Source organism: Colias eurytheme, chromosome 4 (assembly GCF_061535395.1).
Source record: "Colias eurytheme isolate Ceu_HAF_F1 chromosome 4, ilColEury1 Martin Lab GWU primary, whole genome shotgun sequence".
NCBI classification, from domain to species: Eukaryota; Metazoa; Arthropoda; class Insecta; order Lepidoptera; family Pieridae; genus Colias; species Colias eurytheme.
Window position 1 is genome coordinate 10,443,857 of NC_142983.1, and position 15,867 is coordinate 10,459,723.

General features: G+C 32.2%; 1 protein-coding gene across 1 annotated transcript; it reads right to left on the reverse strand.

The window, feature by feature from the left end:
• Positions 1-6,500: 6,500 nt before the first annotated feature.
• LOC149909184 (uncharacterized) lies at positions 6,501-14,808 on the reverse strand. Its single transcript, XM_090101528.1, has 4 exons — positions 14,738-14,808; positions 6,826-7,059; positions 6,638-6,699; positions 6,501-6,563 (listed from the first exon to the last, which is right to left on the reverse strand). The coding sequence occupies exons 1-4, from the start codon at positions 14,806-14,808 to the stop codon at positions 6,523-6,525; spliced, it is 408 nt and encodes a 135-aa protein (XP_089957654.1). The 3' UTR covers positions 6,501-6,522.
• Positions 14,809-15,867: the final 1,059 nt, after the last annotated feature.

Here is a 15,867-nt window from a genome sequence, read left to right on the forward strand (position 1 = left end):
TATTTCATAATTAAATGAGCATTATGAGTCGTGCACTTTTGGATTTTCCAAACTTTTTTAACTACTTCGTGTCTCGACAGTAGTATTAAAAATAAAGAAGTAAATAAATTACATAATATTGTGCAGACTATTGAAACACTATAGACGTCGCTCTAAAATGGTTCAATTTTAAATTTACTGCTCGCACCGCATGTGTAGAGATTTTGAGTTTCTCAAATTTTTACAGTAATAATCCAAGACGACAATAATTTAAAAAAATCTTTAAAATTCAAAGCGAGTGATGAATATATTTAGATAAAAAAGGATGTTTTGTAAAAAGTTATTATCAATCTACGAACGAATAGTAGAAATATAATGAATTCATAATTTTCCAAGGAACCCCGTCGCTCCAGTAATAAAAACAGATTTCCCCGCATAATAATCAGCTACTCGTGTGTATTGACTGTCTTGAACTGCGCTTCTGCGAAAAAAAAATATGTTTTATACATTGTTTTATAGATGAAAATCAAAGTAAAACGAAGTCCTTTAAACATATTTTAAAATTATAAAATATCTATTTATTGTATAGTAAAATTATTGTAAACAAACCGTTATCGGTTTGTTGACAATTGTTGTGACTTATGTCAGTAGACTTCTAACGAAGAAGCCTTTTATTTCAAGCAAATTTATGATACAATTTCATATTTTATATGAATTTTAACAAGTTACATATTCACTTAGCCTGATTACTAAAAGTGGGAGCAGACAATCTATGTAACTTTCAAATTGCGGCGCCCATCCATGGTATTATCACAGTATTACAATATTGTATTACCGCGCCCTACGACTCGTTACCCGCACATTGCTTGTTCTTTGTAGCAACGTCTTGTCCACGAGGTAGCGCGCTACGCTTTCATACTAGCCCATGGGGTGTGCGTTACCCAGGCAAAATGTTTTGCTTTAGAGAGATGAGACTTAAACAAATAATTAGTGTATCATGAGGAGCAATTTGTTTACTAATAGCAAAATTTGTTTGAATTGTAGTTTTTAAGTTATTTAAGAAAAACAAATTTTGCTGGAGTAACGTTTGAAACGTTACCCAGGCAAAATCGTCTTTCAAAAATTAGTTTCAGCACGGAACCAAATACAGGAATAGATAGCTTTTGTTGAGTAGTAAATGTTTATAAATAGCAAAATTTGTGTGTGGTATAGTTCTTTAGTTATTTAAGATTTTGCTGCGGTAACGTTTTGGGATTTCCCAGATCTCGAAAACGGCTCAACGCAGAAGTTTGAAAAAAAATACCAATAAAAGACCTTAATTTGTTTAAATTTGTTTAATCATTAGTTTTTGATTTGGTTGACGTAAACCAATGTAATTAAATGGTTTCAAAAATCAGAAGAAGCGGGTTTACATGTAAACCAATACACTTATAACCAAATAAACAGCTGTAAAAAATACCCGTGGTTCGACGCTTGTTTACAGCAGACATTTTAGATTTCATACTTTACACGTTAAGAAGATAAAAACAAATTTGATTTATTTTAGACTGGTCGTACTTTAGCGATCGAATACGCAGTTCCCATAACATTAAGAAACATGGCATACTTTAAACAAATTAAAATGATTCATGAAAATTCTTTCCTGTTAATTTCAGCCTTGAATTACGGCTCTAATGAAAGTTATCTCAAAAACAAGAATATGTCAGCAATTCTCTAATAAGCCGACCAAATTGAAAAGGTCACGTAAAAGCGACTGCACCGTACGTACGGGTAATCTTCGCAAATTAGCAGCTTGGTAACCGATGTTTTGTACAGTTAAGCAGAAAAACGTTATTCGTGAAGCCGATTTTTTAATATTTTTTAAGTGCAGTACCATATTACACAATTTTTACTAGTTAATAAAAGTGTAATATCATAGTGTATAATTTATAGTGTGATTTAAAACAATACAAACATATATACATGTAGCTATATTTTTAGTACTTAATTTGTTGTTTCTGTTAAACCAAATGTTTTATTTTGATACCACAACGCAAAGCCACGCTAAAAACGTTTTAACGTTTTTGATTTTTTAAATAAAAATAATGAATCTTAACCATTTTATTATTTTAACTAACCTGACCAGAAAACTTTTGTATTCAACTGTACTAACAAAACATCTATATTATCCTGTTCATTTCAGATGGTTGCGCTTATGTATGGTGCGGTCGCTTTTATGTGACCTTTTCAATTTGGTCGGCTCATTAGAGAATTGCTGACATAATCTTGTTTTTGAGATAACTTTCATTAGAGCCGTAATTCAAAGCTGCAATTAACAGGAAGGAATTTTCAGGAATCATTTTAATTTGTTTAAAGTATGCCATGTTTCTTAATGTTATGGGAACTGCGTATTTGATCGCTAAAGTACGACCAGTCTAAAATAAATCAAATTTGTTTTTATCTTCTTAATGTGTAAAGTATGAAATCTAATATTTCTGATGTAAACAAGCGTCGAACCACGGGTATTTTTTACAGCTGTTTATTTGGTTATAAGTGTATTGGTTTACTTGCAAACCCGTTTCTTCTGATTTTTGAAACCATTTAATTACATTGGTTTACGTCAACCAAATCAAAAACTAATGATTAAACAAATTTAAACAAATTGAGGTCTTTTATTGGTATTTTTTTCAAACTTCTGCGTTGAGCCGTTTTCGAGATCTGGGAAATCCCAAAACGTTACCGCAGCAAAATCTTAAATAACTAAAGAACTATACCACACACAAATTTTGCTATTTATAAACATTTACTACGCAACAAAAGCTATCTATTCATGTATTTGGTTCCGTGCTGAAACTAATTTTTGAAAGACGATTTTGCCTGGGTAACGTTTCAAACGTTACTCCAGCAAAATTTGTTTTTCTTAAATAACTTAAAAACTACAATTCAAACAAATTTTGCTATTAGTAAACAAATTGCTCCTCATGATACACTAATTATTTGTTTAAGTCTCATCTCTCTAAAGCAAAACATTTTGCCTGGGTAACGCACACGCCCATGGGTGGGAGAGACAAATAGTTGCGAAGACAAAGTTGCTCGTGCGCGCTACCTCTGTCTTTTCACAGCTCATTTATTTATGGTTATAATATGCTGGCACTACGTTGTATTAGAAAAACGAAAAGTAAACTAAAATTGGAACCCGCAAAATTACAAAATCAATTAAGTTTTCCTTCCAAAGACAAATGATGTTTCACCAATTTTACACTAAGAGATGAAAATAGTGATTATTCTCATTAACAGATAATATATTTTTGTATGTAGTGTGCTTAGGTAGTGTGTATGTAATACACGACTTGAATTGGCTTCATACAGATACATAGTAAATCAAATAGGAACCCTTTATGTTATGAATTCAAATATTTTTGAAATGATAACGCTCTACATTATTATAAATAAACCCTAATAGTACTTAGTTTAATTTGAATTTAATTTAATGTAATGATTTCTATTGATGTCAGACATTTATTAATGTTCATAAAGAATTAATTATCGAAGTTAATAAAAATTGTTGGCATTTTTAGCAATTTGATATGAATGTTATTGTTAAAGTTGCTTAAGTAAATATGTTATAGTACTAAGTTTAACACTAGATGGCGCCACGCGCTCATTGAATCGCGCTATTGAAGTTGTTTCTGCAAATTGTATAAGTGTTTTGTGGTTTTAATAAAGGTCTTTGTGCATTTATATATATGTCTATTATTTACATTAATACACGTTAGACATGTACATGGTTGATGGTCTGGTCCTTCGGGACTGTATATCCATAGGTCGCTGGTTCAAATCCGACTCGAAGGACCATGTACATGTCTAACCAGTATTAATGTAAATAATACACACATATTTAACTGCACAAAGACTAAAATGTAGTGATTTAAACTCCCTTTGAAAGACCTTTATTAAAACAACAAAACACTTATATATACAATTTGCAGAAACAACTTCAATGAGCGCGTGGCGCCATCTAGTGTTAAACTTAGTACTATAACATATATATTTTCTTATGCAACTTTAAGAGTCCTAATACAAAATTGCGCTGGACGAAAGCTAGTATTTTTACGTTTGAACGCGATCATCGTGTAGTCGAGTAGCAAAGGCTGAAAGCGCTCAAAGTGGAAACATTATAGGACCTTATTATCTCGGTATCGTCTACTCCACCAATTCTAATCTAGTATCGTGGGCTTCCCGACTACTACGCGCGGGAAAAACGTACTTTAGTAATTTTGTGTCTGACTGAGCAGCGCAACACGTCCTACTCCCTAAAGCGCGGAGCGCGGTCTGCCGTAACAGCGTTTGCGCTCCCGTATATAATCGAAAATTCTAGAGAACTTTAAAATATTCCATTACTTTCATAAATCATGTAATATGTATTTTTTTGATTGCAAATTTTTAAGCATAAATCTATCATTTAATGTGTATTTTTTATTTATTTTTTACTCTGTTGTATGTTTTAGAAATTCGACGCCAAATACACATAAAATTTCATCAAAGTAAGGCTATTTTAACTTTGATTTTCTTTGAATTTTTGAATATAAGTACTTAAATTGCCTGGAACATATTTTAGGATGTCTCAGTGTCTTTACTGTTGTATATTTTATATGAAAACTTCTTCGTTTAAATTCCGTGTAAACTACAAAGACACGAACGTCCCGCATGGAAAAAATTGAAACACGCCTCAGGTTATTGGCTATTAAACAAACTGGACAATGAATATCAATAAATTATCTGGAACATATTTTAGATATTGAATGAATCTTTAATTTAAGATAATAAAACACATTGTTACTAATTTAGTTTTGTTAAACGAGCGCCTAAAGAATTACAGAAACAAGTCAAAATCACTCTAAAATCTATATGGACTCTTAAGACGATACACAAAAAAAAAATGTATGCGTGTACTAGAGTTAGAGTACACACGTAAGAAGTGAAACTTCTTTATGACCTTAAAAATGTCACGAGTATGGCGTAACGCAAAAATGTCACGCGTACGGCGTAACGCAAAAATGTCACGCGTACGGCGTAACGCAAAAATGTCACGCGTACGGCGTAACGCAAAAATGTTACACTAAATTTTTGTCCAACCCCGATAAAGAAGTTTCACTTCAAAAAAAATCTACTGCTTGGCGGGCGGAGTCTAATAGCTCGCTATCGCGAACGCGGGTGTGCGCGAAGTCATTCTTGCAAACTCGCCGCGCTGCCGCTGGCCGACTCGGGACAAACATGTATGGAGTCGTCATACAGTTATAATATTCTTATAGGTACATATATTTAATTGTTGATTTATTGGTTTTATTTTCTTGCTTATAAACAAATAATCTTCTTTTTAACAACTACTGAGACATTATTAATAATTATTATTATTTCGTAATGTTTACTTTATTACAAAATAATACAGGTTATAAATAATCTTTAAAATAACAAAAAATATTGTTACTCTGAAAAAATGAAATGGTACTCAATAACGCGGACTACTGAATGGATTTAGATAGAATTTGATGCTGACGTAGATATTACGTCATGCCCAGAAATGAAAGGTAATATTTCTGAAAGAAGTTATAAACCCTAATTCTTCTCAGTCAAAGTCAAGAGTGGAAGATATCACTAATACAGTAAAACTGATGCGAAACTTTGGATGTTAATTTGTATATTTTTTTGTTAGTTGTTACTTAATCACGTCAAGACTACATTACCTACCAATTTTGATAAAATATAGCTAATTGCCTGGATTTACACAAAGGATACTTTTTATCCGAACTGAACACTTCTGTGGGATAAGACAGGATTCACGATATAATCTAATTCCACGCGGGCAAAGCCGCGGTCGGAATGATATTTTTTTAAATAAAAAAATTGTTTAAAAAAAAACACAAAATATATTGACGCATGTAGGTATTTATTTTTTGCACTCTATTATAATTGTAATTATTCATTACAAATAATCAAAATAAAATAGCCAGAACAAAGTTAGGCCCTGGTAGGGTAGGTAGGCAGGTACAGCAATGTGAGACGAACACTGGCTTATTTATACCAATAATAATGTATTATAAACATTAAATTAAGTTTACTTTCTAACAACAAAAATACATAATATTAGCTAATGTGAAAGCGAATCAACCAATCATCACACAAAAATGAAATGTGCACACAAATATTCATCCAAATCGGTTCATGTCATTAGGAGGAGTGACTGCAGCGCCATCTTCCGGGCCCATTTGTGTTTCCAGATCACCCAGGAACTCAATTTAATATACTTACACAAAATTTTTCGAAATGAAAACTCACATTACTATGTAAATATGAATATAAACCTGTTTTATTACTAAGCAATTTCCCGCACAGGTGTAGTAAGTATAAATGAAATAAATATCAACATCAAATTCTTTATACAACATACTTATCTACCACCTTCTAAGAAATGTAATTCTTGAAATTATTTCGTATTTTTTTTAAATATAATACTACTCCAATGAGCTCCTGTTCCAAATCACATCCACCATACTTCCACTAAGTTCACCATGATTTTTTATTTCTTTGCACTTTGTTGCTTTTTGCTAAAAATGGAATCATGCGATAAAACCAGTAGAGCTTTGATAACATACATTTTTGACTGAATAAAGGTACTTACGAAGGAGTGGGTTCACATTGTGAACAATCAGTGGGTTTATTTTCCTTCTGGATTCCGGATTTCTGAAAAGATTATTTATGCTATAAATGAAAAAATCTTACACATTCGTTATGTACTTAAAACAGGGGTACATATCAAACATCGTCTATAATACAATTATCATCAAATTTAAAATAAAACCAACTTACTTCATTAATTTGTTCCAATTGTAAGCATTCTTTTTCCTCCAACCTTTATGTTTCTTCTTCTTATTTTCTTTATTGTCCCCATTTGTCTCATTTTGTCTTATCGTGTTGTCACCCTTTTTTACGATTGCGCGAGCGACACAAGTTCCCCGTGTGACAGCCGTAGCGGGAATGACTCTTGCAGCGATCGGGGTAGGAAGGTACAGGGCGGCTCTCGCTATATTGGCTGGTCGCGCGCTAATTTCAAGTATTTCTTGTTTATTTCAAAACCATCGCATATTTCAAAATTCTAACAGCCGTACAAATAAAAACTTGCTTATTCAAACCTTATGCAATGCATAGATATGATAAGAATAAATAAAGAATAAGGATGTCATAATTTCTTACAAATAAATTTGGAATAACGTCGATGTATCTATGCTCACGCTATGCAATAGGCGCGAAGCGGCAACGTCGCAATTCATTCACAAAATTATGAAAAACATTGAAATTGTCTACGGTTAAGCCTTGGTGCTGTCATTTTGCTGACGCTCGTTTGACTTCATCGAATTTGTTGTGAAGTTTCATCATACGATGTTCTGTTTATTTATTTTTTAAATATTTATTGGAAATAATTTAAATATACCATTAAATATGCAAGCAAATGATAGATAACGCTATCAAATATCTGGAGAACAGAAGATAAACCCACCTTGAGATAGAGAGTTGCCAAATAACTGGTACTCAAAACATACAACTCCAGGCTTAGAAGATTTATATTTTCAACGAAAGTGTATATTAAAGTGATAAGTTTAGAAATAAGTTTTATGTATGTATGGTTTGGCGCATGTTGTAAATAAATAAATCATTATAAATATCAAAAGGGTTTTTCATAATTTCGTATATTTTGACATTTCATACAAAATTTTCCATTTCAATAGGTACGTAATGAAATTATTAATTTGCTCAACTTTTTCTACTTCTCGTATACTCTCATTGCTATTATCTCAAATTTAGATTGAAAATTGCTTCTAAAACTTGTAAAACACAGCACAATGTACTAAAAGATATGTTATAACTCGGTTATGTCAGACTTATACTAGGGTGGTAGCCGTAATAAGGACGGAATAGCATTAGTATGAATACTTATTACGAAGTTATACTAGGTTACATTTATTTCGTGTTTATTTGTATGATTTTTCCTTATTCTTAGTTTATTCTTTGCATAAAATGTTATAACTCGTTTATTTGTACGGCTGTAACACGGTAGACGTATCGGTTGTATATTTTATAGTCAATATCCAAAAAGTCGTAACTTTACGTTTGTTATTTTGAAGATGCCAGAGATTAAAAAAAAATAACAATGATAACTTTGTATTTTTTTTCTATCGAGAAAATATCATGGAATCATGTTTCTAAAACGGTAGACGTATTGTGTTACTATTGAACTTTCTTGTCAAGAATTTTCATCACGACAACTTTAATAATATAAAAATTAGGAAGGTTTGAAAAGGGCCGTAAATGTTAGAAAAATTAATTCATCACCTTAACAGTTATAAACATTATAGTTTTTAATTTTATACTAATCTTGTTGTTGTTGTTGTTATAGTTTGACATAACGATCATAATGTTTTATGTAGAAAATAGTACTTTAATAGTTATGCTAGAAAACAATAATATAATATTTACCTACCTACCTACTGATATTAAACTAATGCTAAAATTATAACCCAACATTCGATATTGCAGTAAAGTTGTTACTTATTTTTTTATTAAATAAACTCAAGCTCAACATAATGAACAATATTAAATATTATAATTTTTCTTATACATATTCACAGCTTTGCAATTCTCTTCTTAATTACATATTTAATTTAATTTCTCTATTGTAGAAAAAAAAACAACTAGCTAAACATCATTTTCAATTTTGCACTAATATACATTAAATTTTATTTCATATTTTTACGTAAATATTAACAACCTCATCGCATTTAGAATAATAATAAATATAGTACTTATACAAATTAAAATAATAGATATCCACTCTTGATATTGGTCATAGTCAAGGTCATAGACCATAGTCTGGATAGTCATAGATTTAAAAAAATACCCTGTCGAGAAATTCCCGCCATTTTCAATGCATGTAGCTTTTCTGTTCACTCGCACAGCACAGCGAAAAAAACGGAACATTTTCAATGTACGAAGTATTTGTACAGCTACAGTCTAAAGAAACTGTTGAAATCGATATTGATAATAATATATTCATTCATAAGCGCTCTTGCTCCGCAGCATAATTCGTAGATAATCATTTTGGTTTTAGGATTTGAAGCTTTTGTTTTCGTTACAGATTACAGTTATTGTTTGAATTTATTAATTTGTTTTTAATAATACCTACCTAATATTAATACAGATTTAACCATTCGACAACAATTCCTTAATATATTCTTTTCGGCGCTTATCCGCGAATCTTATAAAAATTATGTGAAGTCCAATTAACGCAAGAAAAAGAAACTTTCAAGTATATTACCTGGGTGCTATATCAAAATATAATTACAAATCTATGTATTATATAAAACTCAAAGGTGACTGATATAGTGATCTATCAACGCACAGCCCAATCTACTGGACGTATCGGGCTGAAATTTGGCATGCAGGTAGATGTTAGGACGTAGGCATCCGCTTAGAAAGGATTTCCCGAAATTCTTGTGGGAACGGGGGAAAACGGGGATGCACGTTCAAAGTCGTGGGCGGAAGCTAGTAGATAATAAAATTGCTTCCCTTTCAAAATATATACAATGCAATTTTAACAATTTGATTATTATATACGTGGTCATAAACTGAAAAAGGCATCCGAACAGTTTCATATCTATAACGTTCGCTCAAACTGACCCACATTTGAAGTGGAAAGGAAACCAGATCAAAGAGCCCGCTAACTCAATTCCGGAACTATGGAAATCGAATATCTTTTTGATATGACTGAATGTTAAATTATATTATTTTGTTTATTAGAGTTATCTTGTATTAGTTTGCAAGTTTATCGAACTTTCTTTTTATTTCCCTAGAATATAAAATACATATATATATATTTGTATTTGTATATGTTTTAGTATTAAATTGTTTATTGAAATGCAGATGGCCCGAAACTTGAAATCTCCTGACGATAAGACAAATAAAAATTGTAATCTATACTAATATAATATTGCTGAAGAGTTTTATTGGTTTGTTGGTTGTTTGAGTAGGATATTTATCGATTTATCGATTATACAACATTGCGTTATGACCAAAAGAGTTGTATAGTATTGGAAAATGTTGCAGAGATAATGTCAAGAAAAGTGTCACAAAATAAAAGACTATTCAGTAATCTATATCCATTTATATAATGACTGAAATGTTTTACTACGTACTTTTATAGCAATACTACTTTATAGCTGTCGTTACATTTTCAATTTAGACTCTGCTTCGAGTAAAGCTTGATAAACTCACGCACGATATTTGAATATGCTCTATTTTGTCAATACGAGATGTGTGTAATGTGCCTAGTAACTAGGTATGTTGTGCTAAATAATTTTTCGAAACCCACAATTGAAAGCTCTTAAACTAAAATAAAATGAGTCGTGTACAGAGTTCCAAAGACTGAAATGAACAACACAATAACTACGAAGAAATTACTCAAAACTAATAAACCCATTCAAATGCACTAGCTTAGGTTATAAACCATTAATTATTATTATTAAGAGCCTATATTTTTATTTAACGTCACCATTCAACTAACGGCCTGAATGATATTCAGATTTCAGCCGTAAGTACCTACCATAGTTTTACCTATATAAGATTTGATGAACTGACTGCTTGTTGCTTAGGCTGTTCATATTTTCATTTACATTTAATTGGATACTTAATCTCTCCAACTACAATAAATCTATGGTCCATATTTCTGACTAATTCCACAGACTAGCCGTAGCATACGTGTATGAACATTTGAACAATATGTAATTATCGTCATCGACGTGTAACCAATTAAATTGTATCGTGCGCCAGCCCACGCTTCAGTGTGCTGGCTTAATTAACAGATATGTAGCTAATCGATCACATTTCCTTTATCTGGTAGTTTCGAGAATTTGCTTGTAGTTTTGGCGAGCAATTCGCCAGCGGTTACTTTAATGGCTACAAATAAAATAATAATCCAAGTTAACAAATAAGACTAAAATATTTAACAACAACAACCAACACGCTCGTCATAATTAATTTTAAACACGTACACAAAAACAAAACTTTACGGATCGTATTGTTCGACTAGTGCTTGAAAATTTACCAGCGTCTGCTACGAATACAAGGCAAAACTCCGCCGGTGCGGTTTTGCGTGTACTACAGACAGGAGTTGAATAATTAAGTTGTTAGCTTCCGTATCAAAAGCGCGACTAGAACACTTTGTGGCATTGATTAACATACAACCTGGTTTCACGAAATACAGTTGCAGAGTTGATATTCGCTGAAAATTTTCGTTAACGTCGCTATTTATTCCTTCTCCGTTTATTTATTTTTTTGTTAAAGTAAGCTTTTAACACAAAACAGTTTTAACTATGTTAAAAAGATTAAACTAAATAAATAATAGTTAAAAAAAACACGCTTTTTATAGAAAACCGAACTAAAAAATAGAAAATCTTATCAAATTAGTGTATTGTCATCGGTCCTCAATAAATCTACAAAGTTTGAACGAAATCTGACCGTAATCGCGCCCAAAGAAGTCGGTTACAAACAAACATACAGGTGAAGCTAATAATATAAAGCGTGTAAAAAAATTAGCCACAATTACATTTGTGAAATTCCTTGTTTAGAAAATTATATTTAGGAAATAATTCAATTTTAAAATTAACCTCAATGAAGCGTTCTAAAATAGCTGAGCGTCAACAAAAATCTGTCAATAAATTTGAATTTATAATGTAAATTAACTCACTCAGCCCAAAATTTGAATTATTTTTTCAGTTGCTATATTTTTCCCTAGGGTGATAAAATTATCAGATAGAATTAAAAAAAAATAGGTAATTTTACTCAAAATGAACTTTTAAATATTATACTATGGTAACATGTATTGATAGCTTGATGGTATTACAACTCTCATGCATTTTTTGTGTGTCGCGATATAAAATATTATATTCAGCAATTTTAAAAGCATAGCAACGTATATCAGCACTATTTTAAATTATAATTTCTTAATTTTCTTAATTTTGATTTTAAAATCGAATTCAAATTAAACGAGTTTAATCAAGCGACACAGTTCTTCCACAAGTCAAATAATTTCTATTACTAGATACTTGAAAGTAATAGCAAGATAAGGAGACCTTTTGAAATGCTGTCACAGAAACAAAAGCGGTCCAATACTAGTAGGTACCTTTTAATTGATCCGGGTAATAGTCTCTTCAAAGTAAGGAATTAAGGATCACGGATTCTGGGATCTTGTCTTATCAAGATATTTGATAAATGGAGGAGGGTTCAAAGTTTGCTCTTTTAAAACAAACCCTTATACAATTGGTTTCGCTTTCGCTTCGTTTCGCTATGTTTAACTATTAAAGCTCTACTTCTAGTAATTTTTTTGTATCGGTCTATGAATATAGAGTGGTGCAAATTAGAAAGCAACAAATTAAACGTGGAAAATATGTTAAATATTTTATAGGCTTTTGAAGAAAAGAACTTATTTGTCATTGGAAATTCTTACTTAGGTACGTAAGTTGGATAGATCATTGCACTTGGAAATTAAGTATCTAAGTGCGATATTTAGGGGGAAACCGGGAGACTTGCCCAGGTAGGAGAGTTGAACCACTTTCAATAACTTTTTAAATTAGGCGCCAAATTACGCCAAGTGGCAAACAAATAAACGCGCGTAACCCGCCAATCCCAAGCAACTCACAATTTTGAGTGATAACAGACGCGTTCGACCGTGAGTTCCGAAAAAGTAGTTTCATCGTCGCGGAGTGAATTTTTTTGGCTTTGTTGTTTTAATTGCTATGCACGCATTTATGAAGGTATATATCAAACACCTACGTTATTGCATTACTAGATTATCATATTTTGTCGTACGTTCAGTGTTGTTCTCCAGTTGATAGTGGATTTGTTGGAAAAAATCAAGATATGGCCTTGGGTCGGGTGCGGGAGAGTTGAACCAGTATGCAGTCGGGAGACTTGAACAATGGTTTAACTCTCCCTTTGCAGTTTGTATACTATTTAAGTTAGCTTTTGTTTTGTTTTAGAAAGAAAATGCCATTTCAGAATAAGCCTAAAGGAAGGTAGTCGTCGCAGGAAACCGTTTAGGTACTAAGTCTAAGATTGAAAGCGCAGTCAGAGAAATAAAGAGTGGCAAATCTATTCGTCAAATTGCAATCATGTATGGGATAGGCAAAACCACTTTACGGTATTACCTGTTAGGTGAACAAAAGTTAACACCTTTGCAAGACAAGGGGAGCCAATACAAATGCTCCCGGATTTTCAATGTAAATAAAGAGAAATTGCTCGTTCGTTACTTATTGACCTGCAGTAAAATGCACTATGGTTTAACCATAAAACAAGCAATGCAACTAGCATTCGACTACGCCAAATTCCTCCAAAGTGAACATCCAAGAGGCAAATATTGAAGAAATAGGCAAATAGGCACATATTAATTAATAGTAAGAAATGTCTTTAAATTAGTTTTGTAGATTTATTTAGCAGTAGATACCTCAAAACGAGTATTTAATTAATAAAAAGAAGCGAATGTTATGTTTAGGAGTTGCTCTGAAAACATTTTTCACTAAATTGTTTAGAAGATGATTATGAATAATCTAGTTATTGTTAAATGTCTCTAAATAATACATAACTAATGAATAATATGCTTTATTTGCGTCATTTCTCCTCTCTAAAAAGGTATGGGCAAGTGTCCCGCACCTGATGGGCAAGTGTCCCACCGGTTGGGGAGACTTGAATCAAAACTCATTTTTTATTAAAACTTAGTTTACTATCTTCTCCTTGCAACTTTTATTTTCAGAATAGTATAAAATCTTAGCCAGATAATAAGGCTTCCATATGGTCTAGATCTTAAAGCTCTCCAGGTCAATGATCAGTTTTTATATAGTTTTTAGTAAAAAGCGGTTCAAGTCTCCCGGACTCCCCCTAAATTAAATTAACACCCTACCCTACATATCGTATAATATGTAGTTAGTACATATTATTATACTTTTTTTTAGACTGTATAGGTAGTTAGGTACTGTTTATCCTTATTAGGACAAAATAAATCTTCTTTATTCACCGTAGCATATAATTTTTGATTTAACCCATGGAATACAAACGTATAATTTTACGCAAAAGCAATTTATCCGAAAGCAATCACTCTGCTAAGAGTAATTTCCGTGTTTGAGTTAGAGAAATGGGGAGATAAGACAAATTCAATATACCTACATTGTACCTACCTACGCAGACAATGAGATTGCATCGATTTTTAAAGATTCCCTGCTGTAGGCTTGATAAAATACTTAATGCATGATAGGATATTGAAACGGTGAACTTCTATAAAGACTAGCATTCCGCTCACGGATTCGCCCGCGTAATGAAAATAAATTCCCATTAGACGAAAAAAAAAGATGTGTAATTTCGGAAAATTGTGAATCACTTCAGATCATCTGAAGTTACTATATGAAAATATACAGGTTTGATAATAAGTAATAACAATAAGACTAAATTCATATTTATTTCATCAATCACTATAACTAGTGATTGATGTTACCTAACGGTACGTATTCATTTCACATGACAATTGCATTTACCCCGTCATTTGGAATAACCCAATGGCCAATGCACCATAATAATATGATGGTGGGTTCAGGCGCTTGCGTTCAACATTCAACGAGTACATACACGGGCACAAGCATGGAAACATGTTGTTTGTGCGCCCGTGTTTGTTTCTTTTTACCGTAGCGTAAGCGCACGGGCTACTTGCTGGACTGCTTGCCAGGCTGCTGGCCACGCGTCTGAACGTACCATGACGTCTTACGAAATATTTAGTACTAGCTTTCCGCCTGCGGCTTCGCCCGCATTTTCAAAAAAAAACCCGCATAGTTCCCGTTCCCGTGGGATTTCCGGGATAAAACCTAGCCTATGTCACTCAGAAATGATGTAGCTTTCCAACAGTGAAAGAATTTTTCAAATCTGCCAAGTAGTTTCGGAGCCTATTCAATTCATACAAACAAACAAACAAAAAATCAAACCTTTCCTCTTTATAATATTTGTATAGATTTTATATCTAGATATTACTTATGTAACTTGGTAGCGATGCTGTAGAGATAGCAAAACAAACTTAATCTAACGATTCAACATCCGATATTTACTTTAAAACTCTTGAGATTAGTTTCTCGCTTCATTTGTCTTGTTGGAATTATTGTTTTCTTTGTGATTACACCATGTTATGGAAAAATGATTATTTCCTGAAATATTGTATTCGTTGACAGAGACTAAAAATTGATCTACTTCTTTTACCATAGGTATCATTTGTTAAAATGAGTTCCAAAAAATGATAATCAAAGCATCGTTGGTACAAGAACGTCAATCCAGCAAACCAGTGTAAACATCATGAAATAAATCTATCATTCTCAGACACAGCTGATGTGAAATGTACCAACATTGTGGTTTACAGCAAACTGTTGACATAATGGCCTGCTCCGTCGCCATTATATTTCATCCGACTATGAATTTAAGGCTTGTCAATTTAATGTTAAAAGGGTTCTTTATTGATGTGGGAATTCTGGTTAGGAGTGATAAATAGTGGTCAGGACATTTCGTACTATGTAATTGCTGTAAATCCGATGAACCTTTAACAAGTACCTATTACATTATAGTAAGAGTTGTAAGACGTAAGTAATGTATAACGTGTGTGTATAACGTAGTTATACGTTAATATTGTTTATAGAAAAGCTTTTTCGTTATTTGCTACACCTAACTATATTGTGTTCTATATTATGTAAGTATAGTGATTCTCAAAGTTTTCCAGGTGGACCAAAAAAAGTAATTAGGTAGGTACATAGGTACTATAGTATAAAAGTACAG

Bases quoted from the DNA above. Each gene is read 5' to 3' on its own strand.
- LOC149909184 (XM_090101528.1), bottom strand. From the start codon at position 14,808: ATGGTACGTTCAGACGCGTGGCCAGCAGCCTGGCAAGCAGTCCAGCAA. The intron at 7,060-14,737 runs GTAAAAAGAAAC...ACTTGAAATTAG, and splicing joins GCCCGTGCGCTTACGCTACG to CGCGCGACCAGCCAATATAG. The intron at 6,564-6,637 runs GTAAGTACCTTT...TTCCATTTTTAG, and splicing joins CAATGTGAACCCACTCCTTC to CAAAAAGCAACAAAGTGCAA.